Consider the following 18,979-nt stretch of genomic DNA (forward strand, 5'->3'; position numbering starts at 1 on the left):
TTTCAGTGGCTTTAATGATTCTAATGGATGCGTCAGGTCCTGATTATCTCCATATGTACTTCATATTATTTGGTAAGGCTTGATATTGTCTGTACCAATGAACATTTATTACTGGCATTTCTTTTCCATTAACACTACAGTTCAAAACAACATCCGCACCACTGGTAATGACGAACTGAGTTTGTGGAACAGTTACTAGAGGAAGATCTGCAATTTGATCAATTAATTCATTAATTCGTTATACTTCGTCTTCTTTTATTATTATTATTATTATTATTATTATTAATATTGTCGTTGTTGATAATAAATAAAGAGGAATTGCACAATAAATGGTTAAATAAGTCTCTCTTCATACCAATAATCGACATTTTATTCACATCCTGTACGCTTGTGTGTTATTTCCTAAAGATGAATTCAAGCGGACTACTGACGATTATATTAACCTAGAGTTCATTTCTCTAAGGTAACTGAATCTTACGTTTTGGTCTTTGATAAGAACTACTATGGTGCAACGGGGGTGGGGGTGGCATTCGATTTATTTCACAAATGCAGTTGTAAGTTTCTAACTGTTGCACGAATGCGCCATATTTGACAATGAAAGATTGTTTTGAAAATTATTTATATTTACTTAATTCGCAAACTTTAATGATTCATATATATATATATATATATATATATATATATATATATATATATATATATATATATATATATATATATATATATATTCATTTCATTAAACTAACAGATTTACCAAGCATTGAAACCTTGTGTCTTTATCAGCATAAGCATTATACAATGTATCATAGTCGTGTAATTTGTGCACGATGAAGTTAATTACGATTAGAGGAACCAAACATGGTAATGGTCAGCACATTGCCATAGGAGTGTTGGGATGTTCAATTTGTAGCATGAAAAACTCTGATATGATTGAAGGAAGCAATTTGGCTAAAATAGTTCGACATTAATAAAAATTCTCATGGTACAATACTAGAATATCAATGGAAATCCAACATTAATAAATATTCACACAATCTATACTGTAAAACGGAAGTAAAACAAATAAAATTACACTATGATGTTTCGCGATAGTAAAAGCGTATAATGATGGTAAGTTGTGCTGACTCGCTGATTTTGTTCATTGTCAGATGAAAAGACTGAATAGTTTCCTAAGTATCACAAAATAAAATTTGTCACGGAATTTGCTTATAAAAGAAAATATTCGATAACCATTATATAGTTGTTATTCAGGAAAATCATGAGGACAAAAATGTCTCGTGGCGTTAATGGTGATTTACAGCACATTACAATACACTACATTATATGATGCCTGGCACGATATTCCATAACCAATACTGTTTAAAACATGTAACAACGTGCGTTTTGAATTGTATATCAAGAATAAATTGGCACCCATTTGTATAATCTATATTTCAACATCTTGCTTTCAAGATATAGTTTTGATAGGATTTATCTGGTCAGTGTGGCCTTAGACTAGTTGGTTGGCTGATGTGTTTTGGAGGATTCGTCTATCTAGTAGGACTGGTTGGTTGGACGGTTTTTGTGAAGGATTCATCTTATTAGTATAGGCATTAGACTAGTGTGTTGGATGATTCTTGTGCAGGATTCATCTAATTAGTACGGACATTAGACTGCTTGGTTGGACGATTGTTGTGTAAGATTGATCTAGTTAGTATATGCATTAGATGGATGGTTGTATGATTCTTGTGTAGGATTCATCATAATAGCATGAGAATTAGACTGGTGGGTTATATGATTTTTGTATACGATTCATCTAATTAGTATGAACATTAGACTGCTTGGTTGGACGATTTTTGTGTACAATTCATTGAATAAGATTGGCATTAGACTGTTTTGTTTGAGGATTTTTTGTGTAGGTTTCATCTAATTTTTAAGGAAATTAGGATGAATGGTTGGATGATTTTTGTGTAGGATTCATTTAATAAGTATGGGCATTATATGGCTTGGTAGGATGAATTTTGTGTAAGATTCATCTAATTAGTACGGGCATTAGGCTGCTTGGATGGGTGATGTTTGTGTACGATTCATTTGATTAATATGGACATTTTACATCTTCGTTTGATGATTTTTGTGTAGGATTCATCTTATTAGTATGGGCATTAGACTGGTGGCTTGGATGATCTTGTGTACGATTCGTCTTATTGGTATGGACATTAGACTGCTTCGTTGGATGATTTTTGTGTAGGATTCATCTACTTAGTATGGGCATCAGACTGGATGGTTGGACGATTTTTGTGTGCAATTCATCTTATTAGTATGGGCATTAGACTAGATGGTTGGATGATTTTTATGTAAGATTCATCTTAATAGTATGGACATTAGACTGCTTGGTTGGACGATTTTTGTGTACAATTCGTCTTATTAGTATGGGCATTAGACTGGTGGTTTGGATGACTTTTGTGTAAGGTTCGTCTAATTAGTATGGGCATTAGACTGATTGGTTTGCTGATGTTTAGGACAGCACTTTTAGCGCTTTATTCGGCGATAGCACGCCGAAGAAGTGGGAGCTAAATTTCTTCCCATGGGCATATTGAAGCCGTCTACTTGGGATGGCTTGGGCGGTTATTGAACCTGCGACCCTTGGATTACATTCCCGACTCTTTACAAGCTCAGCTGTTTATTATTTCATTTAATCGTATCCCTAGAATAAGTAAATATTGTGAAATGTTACTGGAGAAAAAACAAAATTTAACTTACTGGTAAAGCTCGTTGTCATCACCATCTTACAAACATGTATATTAGACCAAAATAAATTACATTTACTATAAAAGAAATGGTTGTAAATATATTTTAATGACGAAACATATAAGTGGAATCGGAGTGAATCAATCAACTTGAATAAAGATTCGAAACTTTTAAACGGAAACAATGTAATGACAGTAATTATGAAATGACAAATGTAATCTTTCATGAATGCATCATTCGAAAGCAAGCATTAGTAAACAAGTCGATACGCCTGACAAATATTGTAAATTAGTCAATTCTTAGGTAACTTTTCCACAGTTAGGTTAACGTAGCAACAAGCAGAAAAAACTGCAAAATAGAGATAGCGCAAGAGACGGGAAGAGTTTCATTGTGAAGAAGACTCGTACAATAACGGAAACAGCGGCAACAACAAAACCGAAAATGTCCATGTAAGATTGTTGTAGGGATTGGAAATTAAGAGCATTAGGTGAAACTATTCGAACGGTTATTTTCAAACAGGAGGTGTTACAAAAATGTAAGTAGTATTTTGAGGTGCACTACAGCATTGTAGTTGATATAGACGGTAATATAAACTTAGTGCAATAAATTGCTAATGGTATTGTAGTCCATGTAAACGGTAATAGAATCTGTGCAATACATTGCTATTGGAAGTATGGTTGATGTAGTCCGTAATATAAACTTTAAAGTACAATGCAGTACTATTGGTATTATAGTTCATTTAGATCAGGGGTCTCAAACACGCAGCGAAATCCCGTGGCCCGCAAAATGACTGGCATTACAAGGTGTCATGAGATATAGCAAAGGTGGCGTGCCCCTTGTGCCATCGAAAATGGCCTCATGCGGCCCTCGGGGTGGTTTGAGTTGTAGACCCCTGATTTAGATGGTAATATAAACTTAGTGTAATACATACAATTTGGTTTTTGGCAGCCCAGCATTTTCCAGCCGGCGGTCGAATTTCTTTCGTAAAATCTATCAGTCTTCACTGAGATAGGTGAAACTTTTTATGACAGCAATTGTTTCACTTTACAAAGAAGTTTTCTTTTAATGTTCATTGAGCAATACTCGTTCCGTATCATCTGGTGGTATACAAAGTTGCAGTAGGTAAATCTAATTGGAAAATTCAATGAATGCATGTGGTAAGTACAATGTAGATTAACTTCATTCAGTTTAACACTCACCCAGTACCTGTAGGAATATCTGTGATCCTGTAACATTGATTAAATGGTTGAATGCAAAACATCTATAAACTCCAGAGTCCGTTGTCGTGACTTCTGATACGACAAGAGACGGCATTTGCGTGGTCCAAAAATATTTGTTCGATTTTCTTATATTGTTCCATTGTTGACGAAACATGTTCTGCCATCCAGTAGAAATACTGATCTCACCAGTGGGATTCACCACGCACTCGAGAGTTACATTTGTACCAGATACAGCTGTGTAGTTACTTTTGGGAACTGTAATCTCTGGCATAGCTGAGAAGACACTTGTAAAATAAGATTCTCTTCCAAAAAGGCAAATTTTTCAAACCAAAGATTTTAACTGATCGTGTTTAGAATATTCTAAGAATAGTAGCTAGTTATTAATGAAACATACTCTTGCATATATCATAGCTTTAAAATGAAGTATCTTATACTTTTTCACACTTGATAGAGACTATTTTAATATGAAGGTTATTGGTGCAAATAAAACAAACAGACCAAGGATAAAACAAGAATTACACAGACATTGGTATTAGAAGTCATCTGCTTGTTTCTACTGAAAGAATAATTCGACACAAAATTGAACAGATCATATGCCATGCATCGCCAATAAGGTTTTGTTACATGTAACTTGTCTCGCTACCCAACAAATCAAAAAACAACTTCTGCATGAATCTGGCACCAAATTCAAAGAGCTTTCTTACCGTAGACATTCAGTAGTAGCTCTCCTCTAACTTTTCCCGTGGCAGTTATCGTTTCACATGTATATTTCCCAGTGTCGGTAAAGGTGGCATTCTTGAATGAGATCGGAATATGCACATAATGTCTATCTTTGAAGCTATAAGACCATGTATACCTTGTTCCATTAGTTAAGTTATTTTCCACGCCATCGTTCTGAGTAAAATACCATTGACAATTCCTCAGCGACAATGGATCGGGAAAGTAGCACTTCAGTGTGACCTCTTCACCTTGGAGAACCGAGTTAGTGTAGTTGGGGACTAACATAGTTTGTGCACCTGTACAGATTATAACAAACATTAATGAAACATGCTAACAACGAGATCTGGATAATGACCAAAACTGAACTTTAAGTTCGTAAATCAACTGGGTTATGAAGGCGGAAAGAAATTCACAGAAATTAATACATTTCAAAACCCGTGTAATATTCATTTGATATGCAAGCAGGGTGCAATGTATTTTACACCAACGATACAAATTACATACATATCTTATTTGTATTTTTAATTTATTTCGATGATGATAATGGTGGTCGTGTGGGTAAAGATGATGTTGACAGTAGTAGTAGTGGGTGTACTCCTAGTCTCCGTAAAATTACGTGTTTTGTTAATTATAAGTTATATTTGTACATCTTATATTACCTATAACTGTACCTGCTAATCGGTATAGAACCATTCCAGTTAAATTGTGTTGTTTCAATGGTAATTTCCAGCCATTTTTTTCCGTGTAATAAACATTATTTATTGATAGAGAGATTCTTAAAAGTTTTGCAAATGTTAAACAAGAGATAAAGAAAACGAACAACAGCAACTTAGAAAACGGGGGCAACTGGATAACCCTATATGGTCTACCTCTGTATATCAATACATTAAGCTCTTTTCATGCTGGCAGTGGTGTGTAGCATTTTGTATTTTTATACAATGTATTAGTGATTTTTGCTCAGAGAATTCTCCCTTACTATCTCACCTGCTAAGGTTACAATACATCCCCACAAGAAAGCTGGATATATCAATAAAATGGCATGGATGACTTCCTGAAAATAAAAGAGGTAAATCGGGTAGAAAGAGTGCACGAATCTGATGGCTGCCAACATAAAACAGACTTCAAGTGGTATTTAGAAAATTGTTTGCGTTCATTATACTTATCGAATTAAGTACACAGTGTGTTGATTAAGTGAATGTATTTATGGAGTAGAGCTTAAAGGCACACCATAACATACGACGCTATAAAATGCCAAAAATTAGGTAAAGTTAAATAAATAAATAGTATTAATTTGCACAAAACATTTTTGCAAGATCAAAGACCACAAATAAAATATACACTGTAAAGATCTAAAATTCTGTAAAATACAAATCAAATAATAGATAAAAGATAGAATAGTACTATCCTTAAAACAGTATTAATATTTTTTGTATTAACCGCGTTCCTCTAAAACGTCTAAGATATTTGGGGGCTGTACATAGATGAAAAAGGATGTAAAGTACTATTGACCCCTTTCAATCGAAGTATCAAGTATTCACTTATTAGCATACAGCATTTATTTTTCGTCTCCATTTATTTCAAGTCATTTAATTTTATTATTCATTCTCATAAAAAATATTCTACACTCAGAGAGCATTATCATAGAAACAAAATGTGCCACGTGTGTGTGTGTGTGTGTGTGTGTGTGTGTGTGTCTGTATGTCTGTGTGTGTGTGTAACACTGTTGTAACAATTGTTATGATTCATCCCATGTAGGAAGTGAAACTTTGCCGCCAGTAACGGCACCTGTTGCCTATCTTCCACGCATCCTAACCTAAGTCGGCCATGTGTCCATGTGTTCACCTAACCCCACCCAAATAAACGGGCATGTGTCCATATGTTCACCCAACACCACCAAGAAGGGATGGAACTACGTCAAAGGCAAAGATGCGAGGTGCACGAGAACCAACACAATTAGGCAAGCACAAATTAAGACTAGTCTATGTACACATACTATTCGCATTTTTACTTCAAAATGCGAAGTATTTATGTGACACCACTGACAGAGTATCCTCTTGCAAGTAGCATAACCCAATCCATAGCTCCTATGCACCAACAACGTAACACTTCAGAACTTCACGCTTTCCTGGAACAACAATGAAGCTGGGTCGAAGGTCAGGTTTTAAAATTTACTTATGCACCTCGCTCTAGCGCAAAAAACTAGTACGTATTTCTGAAATAATATCCGAGTCCATATGAACTTTATTCGGATAAGCAGAACGCAATGGCATGCTGCTAGGAAGTCAACCAAGCTTCCAGTGTGGTACAAGATTCCGTTGAGATATTAGGGGACGCTTCTAAGATAGATGGGTCGGCTTCACTGGATATATCGCGTGCTCAGTCGCTTCATGTTACGAAAACCGGAGTAACTTTCCGCATCATGATCACGAAATGGGCTCAGGAATACCGTGACGTAAGCTGTAAAGGACGACGCCTCACAAAAAAGGGTTTAAGTTTCCATAGCATGTCATTCAGTTTAATAGTAAACTACATGAGTACATGTGATAGACTTTATATATATATATATATATATATATATATATATATATATATATATAATTCTAAGTACTCGCAGGCGTTGTAATCATAATAAAGGTATATGTCATGTACTTGTAATATCGGGACTTTCACGATACAGGCACGTATAACAGCTTTACAATGCCCAAAGGGTATTAGCATGCAACTATATAGTTCTACGATTCAAATATTTGACGGATTCAACAACCAAAATATAAAACACCTCGAACTATATTTTACAACTAAAGGACAACTATTATAATAACATTTTTCTTGACTTTTAAAAGACATGTTACTTAGAAACTGGGAGGGGATAAAAGTAACCAATAAATCACAGTTTATTATTAACAATATCCACCCTCTATTTTATCATCGTTTTGATTATTCCAGTGTCCAAGAATTGCATTCCTGAAGCAAAGAAATCATATCCTCAGTACTGGAATATTTTTTCTTTGTCTATGTACATTTTCTCAACTTTTTCGTAGTGCACATTGTAAGCTGCATCGGTTTATCTACAAGTGTATTCGTTCACGAGTTTTCTTTTACTCAGCTTCAAGGTATAACGTTGTTTCCACTTTCAATTTTTTTTTTTCATTTCCTTTGTCACCGTTGTTAGGACTATGTGGTCATAAACAAAGCAATATAAAAAACCAGAACCAACAAGATTTTTTTTTACAAACCAACAAATAATTTCATTAACAATGTTATACATGGAAATCTGAAAGGAACTTAAATCATTATGAAGTGAATCCTAAATAATCCTGATAAAGTTCTATTAAAGTCAAAAATAATGAAAAGTTTTTTTATAAATTTCAAAATGGGAAATATAATTGTCCGCCAAGAATCGTGATGTGATCAAGATGGTGTTTTCCTGAACTCATTTGATCTATTCGCAATAGTTGTCTGTCTCTCTCTCTCTCTCTCTCTCTACATACATACATATATATATATATATATATATATATATATATATATATATATATATATATATATATATATATATTATTCGAGAAGAAAAACATTTGTTTGGACGGTTTAGTGGATAAATATAAAAGGTGCGTTGACACACACACACACACACATATATATATATACATATATCGGATGAAAAACAACACAAGCCGATGATTCTGTGCGAATACGTATATATATATATATATATATATATATATATATATATATATATATATATATATATATATATATTCGCGCAGAATCATCGGCTTGTGTTGTTTTTCATCCGATATATGTATATATATATATGTGTGTGTGTGTGTGTGTCAACGCACCTTCTGTATAATAATATCTAAGTACAATATAAAACAGGTCTACAGACTTACAACATGAACACAGGTAAATAACAATGACTCCTAAAGAGGAATAAATCTGACTGCTTAGTTCTCTCCTTAAATACACTTTCAATTACGACTATAATTCACAATATACCCCCACGTGACATATCATAATACTCAATATATTTTGAAACTGCATATTCACGTGACTGTCCGAAAAAAAATGGGAAATTACTTAATTCTTCTAGACCTGCCCAAACCTAATCAGCCAATGATAAATTGACCCAAAGTCGTCATTAAGACCAATATTGGTAACTGTCAACAGATACGTAAGCATCTATTTATATATATACTATGTAATTTTAAGCTCATAACAGACCCTGGTCTCATTGGCAAGTTCTAAGTAAAGATAATGAGAAATTACTAAAATTTACAGTCATGAATAAAAATTACAAACGTTAGATAAAATTATGTACCAGGAGTTACGAAAAATATAGACATGCGATAGATTTACTTGCTCCGCGTCACATATCATTTTACTTACGCATACATTTCGATACTTTATGACTTTATTCCTTTACTTGAAAATATAATGTATCGGTCATAAAGTTCATAAGCCTATATTTTACAGGAGGGATTGATATAAGCGCCACGCACGTTTCTCAAGCCTGAAGGTGTTAACTTCGTATGATATTCTGATAACAGCAATGTATTTTTGTTTAAACTAGATAGCAGACTTACCATTGCATATATGTTCCTGATTGTTTATCATTTTCACGACATATAAGTCGGTGTTGTGCGATACCGTATGAAGTTGTTGCTTGAGTGCGACCACCCCATAACACAACATCCCGAGTCATCTAAGTGCCGCGTTCTAAAGTTCTCGCTTGAGTAGATAACGATTTCCTGTTTGACACAACTGGGGGTCAAGATACATACATTTGAAGTATATCGTAGTGTTAGGTGATTCCCAACATCCTGCCATTTTCATAAGGGAATATATTTGTAGTTTCTACAGCGATTATAGGTATCTATGTTTACATTGACGATGCAAAGGTTTAGCTGTTTCAATTAGCTGACGGCGTAGGTATGGTGGGAATTGGATTTTAGTATTACAGCTGGATGTGTCTGTGGGGGATGGGATGAAGGAATTTAACACTAGATGTCACTACAAGAGAAAGGGAGAATTTAACATCAAATTCATTAATGTAACTCAACATTACTCAAATTTAAACTTGACATTCGAAATGTCGTTTTGTGGGGGACAGAGTAATGAAACAGGACGGATTTTGGGGAGAAATAAGAATGTAACAATATGTTGACATTATGGGTATAGTGGACATACAAATTAAAGTAGACAATCGTCCTTGGATGAAAGAAAATCAACTATAAATTACATACAAATAGTAATGTTTTTCGGCACCTCAGAACAAAATTGAATATATGGTACCAACTAAAGATAAAGTTCGAAAAATGTAAAACTGAAGTGTACAACAGTTTTGGAAGATAACTCCGTCGAAATAAATACAAATATTAAGTATAACAAGACAAAAATACTAAACGTTGTATAATAGCATTCTGTAAAGTTGGTCTAAAATAACAGACAGAGGTCCCACAAAAAAATCCTTAAAAATGCTTAAAATGTGTTGCATAAACCGTTTTTCCTTAAAAAATGTGTGTGGGGGGTGGTAAAATATCATACAGTTTCTTCATGCAGTTCAAACCACTTCAGTCCCACATGAAAGAAGTCGACACACTCGACAAAAATGTGTTTCACTGTCAGACGACACTTGATATTATCCATTCTTGTTGAGGTTCAACCTGCACGAGTCCGGTAGGTGTGTCCGAGACGCGATACTACAACATCATCTCTACGAAATATTTTGTACTAGAGGTTCCACTCTCCAACAGTTTTTTTCTTAGTGCAGTGTGACATTCCAATATTTTGCAAACTATTACGAACATGCTGATTTATAAATAATTGAAGTCAGTATATGGAATTTTCCATTCGGAAACAGGTGACAGTATGGTAGCTTTGGCTGCTTCATCTGCCTTTTCATTAACCTTTATACAATTGCGACTAGGCGGCCAAAGTAAAGATTGTATGATGACATGATTTTTCTGAAATATCTGAGCTATTAACGGAATAGTGGCTTTATGATTTTTCAAAGCTTTTAGTACAGAAAGGATATGAATTTTAGAAGTTTCATTGCACTTTAAAGGTTCAGTATGTCTAAAAATTTTGCACATACACTTTAGGCTCTATCCTTTTAATTGGGTAAATTGCAGAAAATGTCATATGTCGTTGCAACAACAGCTTTATATGTGTCTCCATCTCTCGAACCGTCTCTATACATAGACATATTGCTGCAATAGGATGATCTGAGTTCACCGAGTTTGCTCTGAAAGGAGAGTATGCGCTAAAGACGTTTTGAATTGGCGAAGGTCAAATATTAATTTGGGATTTTTTGATAACCTCGGTAATAATTTGGGATGAAAGAATTGTGCATTATTTTCAACAGATATTTTCCTGCTTTTTAGTGACAGCACATTTACTTGCAAAAAGGTGGGATTAAATTTGGTTTCTGAGTGTACAAGGTTTGGTGCCTGGGCCTCAAGACAATATCAAATACACGGAGTTAGATGGATTGGGGGGGGATAGTTTGGCAGTATACTGAAGCGAGAGATTTATTTGTTTGAGATGGAGTTATGCTTCATTTGCCTCAACTACCCACGAGGCAGAATATTTATTTTAAAAAAGACCATGGCAAAGAGATAGACATTCACATACACCAATCGATATACAGGCACGGGACAACTTGATTAATGGTCATCACTTAAAACGTATCTCCTACACTAAACATTTTAAATAAACTTTCTTAAGCTAACGTTTAATTGTTGTATCAGATCATTCAAAATGGCTTCTAAGCAGAGTGATACTTTAGACGTCTTCCAAAAACGTCCGTTATTATTGACTTAAAAATGCTTCCGACTCTAGCAAACCAAATGTAGTGTATTCGAAGAAAAATTTGACATATTTTGGGACAGCACTGAACGAACGATAGGGATTCTGCAAGTGGAAAGGAGCAATTCTGTCAAACATACTCTCAAGATAAATTTGCAAACCCAGATTCATAACATATCAATATTATAACAGATACTACGGCCTTTTCCTTAGAAGAAACACATTAGAAGTCTAAAACAGGTTATAGCATAAGAAAATATGAATAAAACGAGAAATATGCTAATGCAGAACGCGCTCGGAAAATTGAGCGACTCGGTTGAACAATGAGATTAAGAAACGCGTTTAGTATCATCGAAAAAAGTCCGATTTCGATTCTGCTGGCAGAAAGTCCTCCATTAAGTCCATATCTTCAGATACTTCACTAAAATTAGAAAAGTAGGCTAAATTAGACGCGGCCAAAGTCAGCATAGAATACATGACCCGAGAAGCAGAAATTCAGAAATAGATCTTGTGATGCTTGCACGACTCAGAGGTAGCTGCTGCAGCAGCAGAACAGAAGGGCTCGATATTTATCATGAAGATCACAGTGTTCGGTCATTAGCATTGAATGCAGAACTTTCATACCCGATAGAAGCAGCTGAAAAAAACACAGACGTTTCCAAAACAACATTATTTTACCATTATAGGTACCTCGGTCTTCAGTCCCACGCATACGATAGTGCAGCACGGCTAGATTAAGAACAGACAGCCTATAAGACCCTGTTAAATACCGGACACCATTGGAAAAATTTGTACCTACTGTTGACAATAACAGTGATAATGCGAATGGCTTAACCAAGTTCCTCTTTAAGAAAGATCTCCTAACGAGATTCACAAAATTGAACGACATTTTAGCATTTTATGGCACCTCTGCGCAATAGTGTTTAATTCTTGCCAACTAATGTTAACACTGGAAAATAAGTCAATTTAAAAAAAATCAGGAAGATGAACCATTCGACATGCAACAAAAGCATGAAAAATAAACAAGACAAAATAAAGATGTTAAAAGACTTTAAAATGTTTATGAAATAAAAGATAATGGTAACACATGTAAAATACTCAAAACATATATTTAAGATTATTTTATATAACAGCATGCTTTCTGTCACGGAATAAGGCAAGAAAATAATTCGGTTTTGCATTAAACCAGTGCGTCCAACACGACCCATGCGGACCGCGGGCTGATTTTAAATTGCCCGCCAGAGCTCGAGCAGCTATATAGTCGTTGCTTTTCCGCTTTCTGCTGCGGCCCTCGGCTTCAAGGAAAACATTTTTCAGTGGCCCATAGCGTCAAAAAAGGTTGGACAGCACTGCATTAAACGACGACAATGTATATTTGATTTTGACGACGCGTACAGCGTTAACTAGAGTAGCTTGTTTTTATTACCTTGACATATAGTTACTGAATGAGTGCATCCCGTTGTAGGTCGCTCGTAGCGTGATGCCCACATTTCTCGACATGCACAGATACTTTACACTTGTGTCTGTAACGTGTTGGGTTTTGTTTGGGTTTTTTTGTATATAGTATAAACAGTAAGGTTTTACTACAAGCGGTACATCATCGTTTGGATCTTGTCACAGAGTGTTGGTTTGGAACCACAAAATTACAGCCATAGGGGTAAGTGACAACTGTTAAAATAATTTTGATTCCCTTGTACATTTTTGCTTTTCATTGTGTTCGCGACATACTTATTTTATTATTATCGTAAATTTCATAAAGCTTCGATAGATAAAATAAACAAGTTTAACAGACAATGCACTGTCAGAATTTATTCCTTTTCACGTGTAGGACTCGAAGTAGAAATTCACACGTAGAGAGCGGGTTTAGTGTATTCTTTTGTTTGTGTAAACAATTAAGGACATTTATATAATGCAATGGACTATATGCATTTGTTGAGTGGATATTTATTCATTTCATATACATGCATTTTGAGTAGTTTGTGTGATAGTGTATTTCGTATTATACGCTACCAGTTTCATCTATTTGTAGCTGAAATTGGTGGAGGGGGAGGTGTAGGTGAACCAGACTGGAACTGGTGGGAGGTGTTGTTGCGCCAGACTGAAACTGGTGGAGAGTGCAGTTGAGCCAGACTGAAACTGGTGGAGGGTGAAGTTGAGCCAGTATGAGTCTGGAAATTTGAGCCAAAGTGGAACTGTGATATGTTGTGTTTTTTTCAAAGTGGGAAGTTGAAATAGAATGCACCGGCGTGGGTTGTAACTATGCTATTTTGTTTTGTTTCATTTTACATAGAACATCGGTGGTCATCATTAACATTGCTAATTTCAGCACTGTGTCGTCGTCATGTCAATCCTCGTCATTATATATATATATATATATATATATATATATATATATATATATATATATATATATATATATATATATATATATATATATATATATATTTCTTTCTTTTGTAAATGTGTAAAGAGTGTGTGCGAGAGTCGGGTATTACATAGATTGTTTCATTCATTATTTTTGTGCCGTCATCTTATCGTACAATATACAGGTCACGTCATTCACAGACACTGTGTTTGTGTTATTCATTTAGTCCAAAGCCACTCGGTTTCAATTCTGTTACACTCTCAAAAAGTCAAATATATCTTAGGTGGTACTCCATCACACAGTTTCTTTATGCTAGTATGGACAGCATTGTTCCATTATGCCTGCTACTTATTAAATAAAAAGTTCGTAATAAAATGTTTGAAGTTAGCAATAGGTAATTTAAAATCAGAAGCTTGGACAGATAAGGACACATTTGCAGTCTGGTCTGCTTTGTCATTACCTTTGATCTCGACATGACAGGGTAGTCAACAAAAAGTGATCTGGTGGACAGTTTGGTGTTTTTGATAAGAATGGGCTCTTCCAACTGCTTCTTCTGACGTGGTTAATGTACCAAGACAGAATCCGAAAATAATAACTGGATAATATAATATTATAGTTCAAGGCCGAATTATCGATACACTAATTTGGTAAATGATATTTTCCAATGTACCTGATACTAATAAAAGTTGTCGCAGAATTTGCATCATTTTTTATCCATCATAAAAATTCTTCAGGCAGTTTTTATATTTTCGCATTTTGAAAGGAGTTCTGGATGCAAAGTGTCCAAAGACGAAAAATTGGTTACTTTCTCCTTTTTACAGATTTAACTGTTTTAGAAAAACACGTTGGTTTTTCAGAGACATAACCCTTCACGAGTTTTGAAAGATCAATATTTACTTTTAAAAGTATGATATTATATTGCAGAGTTGGAATGGTGGTTTAATATGTTTTCAAAAAGTGTTCTGTAGCTGGGAAGAAAGACAGATATGTATGTTGGAAACGGAGGATTTTATTTTAAATGCAGGGGATATTTCCAGTACATGTATTCTCAGCTATTTGATATGGGTCGTTTATTAGTTTCTACGTAAAAAGTTCCCTTTGGTCACGTGTTTAAGGGCCTAAAGATGTGCACAGTTCCCTGATTATGTATTGAATCATACATATTTAAATAGCCATAGTCGAGTTTTGATGAGAGTTCTGTAAATATTAGGACCTTTTTGATCTACACCTTTCAGTCAGCGCTACCCCGTTGAGTTGATCAAGGGCTTTTAAACATTTCTCCTTTAATTGCTTAAGGTGTAAAATGAAGGTGAGTTTTCTGTTGAAAATGATAAGTAAAATATTTAATACTGAAAGTAATGCTCCCTCAAGCCTGAGTTTGGGATCATCGTGTTGTTTGCGTATTTGACAGATATGCAAACAAACTTGTTTTGGATTTTGAGAATTGTAAACCATTTCAGTTTCCCCATTACTGTTGCATATGTTGTCAATTACAGTCATGTCTGGATCCATAACATAGAAGAAAATCATCAACATATAGAAGCAATCCACATCTGCATTTAAACACTAATTGTATTTTTAAATGTATAAAGAGTACAATGGTTCCTTGAGGGTAGAACCTAAGTTCGAAATCAAAATAGGTTAACGGCCTTTTAGACCCAAATAGTGAAGGTCATTCTTTATTCCAGTCTTGCATATCATCCTCTCCAACGTTTCACGAATACAGTTATTAAATGAGAAGGTAACTAATAGGTTCTATGTTATATTGTTGCCGGTTTGGGAATAGTGAGGACGCTCTACAGATACTATGAACATCTGAGAGAGTGGTAGGTTAAGTTGAAGTTGATTATATTTTCCCAAAGTGGCCCTGAAAACGTCAGGGTGATAAATTCACAATTACCGGTTTATAAAGCAAATCAGCGGAAATGAGCTCTGTGATGTTATTCAAGGTTTCTTCAAAAGCATAGCCTCAAAAGCTATTCCGATTGCAAAACCATTAGGAATGAAAGCCATTGAAGTTGTTCATGATGAGGGTATGGGCCCTGTTGGTGATGTTGCTGGTAAAGCAGTCTCGGCTATTAAGGACAGACTTGTGAGATCAGTAAGACGAAAAACACAGCCAGTAAAATAAAAAATATTGAAATTGCTATGAAACCCAGTGATGCAATCATGAAGAGACACATCCCGCGCCGTTGCTACTCAGCCGTAAGTCACTGACAGAGTCCAGTGCTGGGCAGGAACGTGACAGTCGGGTATTTAAATGAACCTGGTGAACTTGAGGGTGGTAAAAACGAGCAACCGATCCCGTCTGAAATGTAACCGCACATACAATTTCCAGCGTGGTGAGATCTACTAGCAGGCCTAGATTCAACAGCTCCTCAGTGTTTATTTGTCTGTGATCAATTACACATGATGCCTGAAAAATACATAATTGCCACCAGGATGGATTCGCGTTACCAAGGAATCGAGCGCCCTTACTTCGGTTACGTTCAGAACATGTCAGTGTGACATTTTCGTGTGTGTGACTGAGACTACTATCGATTCTGTCCACTGCAAATTGTCGTACTCATTAGAACAAAAATGCAACAACATTATTATGTTACTGCAGGCGCAGTGATTATGTTGTCATTGTTTCAGAGCCATGACAAATTCAACAGCAAGATCAAACTGGTACTGTTTTGTTTGGGTTTTGTCTTCTCATGCATAACCAACCAATTTTTTCTTGGCACGCCAGAGGTGGCTGATCCGGTCGTTGGAGTGTCGTAGACAATTCTACACAGCTGAGGTTGTCATTGATTTCCGCACATGATAAGTGCCGTGTTTGTGGTAGACAGCTAGTCGAGAAATATTTTTAACGTGTCTTTAGACATTTTACATATTTCGTCCCAAATCCACGCATCACCGCGTCATTGACAGAAGCTGTGATACGTGCATGACTTAACTCCACGTTGTTTCATCTCCCTGGCAAGCCGGTGAGCTGCTGTTAATACAATCATATCTGAATTTGTAAATAAATGTATTGCACGTGTTCTTTGACCAGAACCACCTGGACCATTAAGATAAACAGTTTTATAGCTCGCATCATCTAATTATCGACGGTTGTCGTCGCTGACTGAGTCAGTGAATGATCCAATCGATAAATCACTGACGGACACAGCGACGGTTGTGATAATTTATTGTTGCAGTAGTACACTGCAGCTGATTTAATATCAGCTGATTCAAAATAATTACGTATTTGTTCACGCTTTAATCTCCAATGACCCCAACTTGGACTAGCATCGCTATCGATAAATGGTTTCACAAGGTCTATGAGCCATCTACTTATATAAAAGGAATCCGTGGCGACTCTAACAGCGTTATTTAGAAATCGATTGATCATCGATAACATGTTTTTTGACGAATATGTAAGCATCTAAGATCTCAAATTATTAAAATGCGGAGACTCACCATTGTAGTAGCTAACAATTGTGCCAGTATGTGTTCCATCTGGCCAATTTGCACATTGCCGTGACATCAATATACCTTTTGCCACGGTATTTTCGCTCGCAGATTATGGTTATACAGGATCAATATTTAATCTTGTACAGAGTTCAATATTAAATGATGGAACAGTGGTACATTTTCCAATAACTTTCCGACACATATCTTTATCGTCACGCGGTAACCAAACTGTCTTCACTGGCTTGTATCATCGTAGATGTTACTGTCACCGATATAGGAAAATAAGCCTCAAACATATATCGTAATAGTACTATTAAAGCTCAGCCACTTTTATTTTTGCACAGCATTCACTGAGATTAACACTGATACCGCGTTTATTAAAATGACGACCAAACAATGCAGGTATCACAGGATGATTATTTGTTGAAAACACAAATGATTCGATCTCGGCAAATCCAGTTAGATCGTAGTCGACAGGTATTGGGCCATTTAGTCCTACTCTGGTCATTTCATGCGTTGGATGACCGAATCGTTCACAATACTAATTCCGTTCACCATTTCCATGAAAACTAGCTGGTTTAAAAGGAAGATTATAAACAGAGATCATATGGGATGGATAATATTTTGTGTCCCGGAGACCGCTGTGTGCAAACTTGACATAAGATCTTGATATATCGTCGATAAATTCCTTTGGATTGAACGCCATGATTTTTTTTGGTGCTTTAAGACCAACAACAGACGACATTGTCAAACAATTATTGAGTAGCTCATCTATGTTGGTATTGGATCTTATGGATCTGTAGATGGTGTATTTAAACGCAACTTGTTGCATCTTGTGTTGGAGAGATTCTTTCCGACAAAGTTTACCTGGTGGTAGCACAAACTCATCCAAAGATGATCCACCGTCTAACCCGCCTTGTGAAATAGTCAGACCTATACAGGGTAACTTTTACTAATGTTGTCAATCTCCTAAAAAGCATCACCATTATAGATTCTGTGTTTTTTCCTAGAAATTGTTATTGTTTTAGGCCACGCGTGACTGTTATGATCTATAATCTCTCTTGAAACACCTTACTACCATAATTACCTGAATTACACAAAATATCATTGGTTATTGTTTTGCCACGCTTGAAAACTTTAGTCGCTTTTCTAATACGGACACTGTTTATTTCAGATCCATTGATAAGACATTCGGCCCATTCATTTTTTTATTCGTAACTCTGTAAATCCATTTCCTCGTCTCGAGTTAAAAAGATGTTCTCTCTCCGGAATGTTGACCAAACATGAACCGCACCATCTTTGATTAAACTCGTTTTTAGCCATTTTGATATAATCGTGTAATTGTTATTCAAAAGGTGTACGTTTTTGTCAATCTATCGAAATCAGATCTGGCGATATATTCTGGTTAACCATGGCCAATCTTTTTCGTTTTCGTCCAAAAACCTACCTGGTTTAATCAAGTTTTTAATCGCGTCCAATCTAACAAATTCAAATGAGGTTTCTAAGGTTTAAATCTGATTTCATAAATTTTCTCCGGCAAATTTTGACCTTGGAAACTATAGTATAACTCCAGTATGACAGTATAATATCAGTGACGCAGACACACACACACACATACACACACACACAAAGACCCCGAAATGACTGTATGGGCAGCGTGTGTGTCCTCAAATCTCATTTCACATATTTACTT

The 18,979-nt window shown here is 35.5% G+C and overlaps 1 protein-coding gene across 1 annotated transcript in view; it reads right to left on the reverse strand.

Moving 5' to 3' along the window:
• LOC149793383 (hemicentin-1-like) overlaps positions 1-18,979 on the reverse strand; it is a 178,679-nt gene that overhangs the window by 130,320 nt on the left and 29,380 nt on the right. The window contains exons 13-15 of the mRNA XM_089968991.1: positions 5,652-5,718; positions 4,804-4,963; positions 3,927-4,249 (exon numbers count right to left, since the gene is read on the reverse strand). Coding sequence (XP_089825117.1) covers positions 3,927-4,249; positions 4,804-4,963; positions 5,652-5,718 — 550 coding nt within the window. The remainder of the gene's footprint in view (positions 1-3,926; positions 4,250-4,803; positions 4,964-5,651; positions 5,719-18,979) is intronic.

Source organism: Sinohyriopsis cumingii, chromosome 8 (genome assembly GCF_028554795.1).
Source record: "Sinohyriopsis cumingii isolate HCF-2022 chromosome 8, ASM2855479v2, whole genome shotgun sequence".
NCBI lineage: Eukaryota > Metazoa > Mollusca > Bivalvia > Unionida > Unionidae > Sinohyriopsis > Sinohyriopsis cumingii.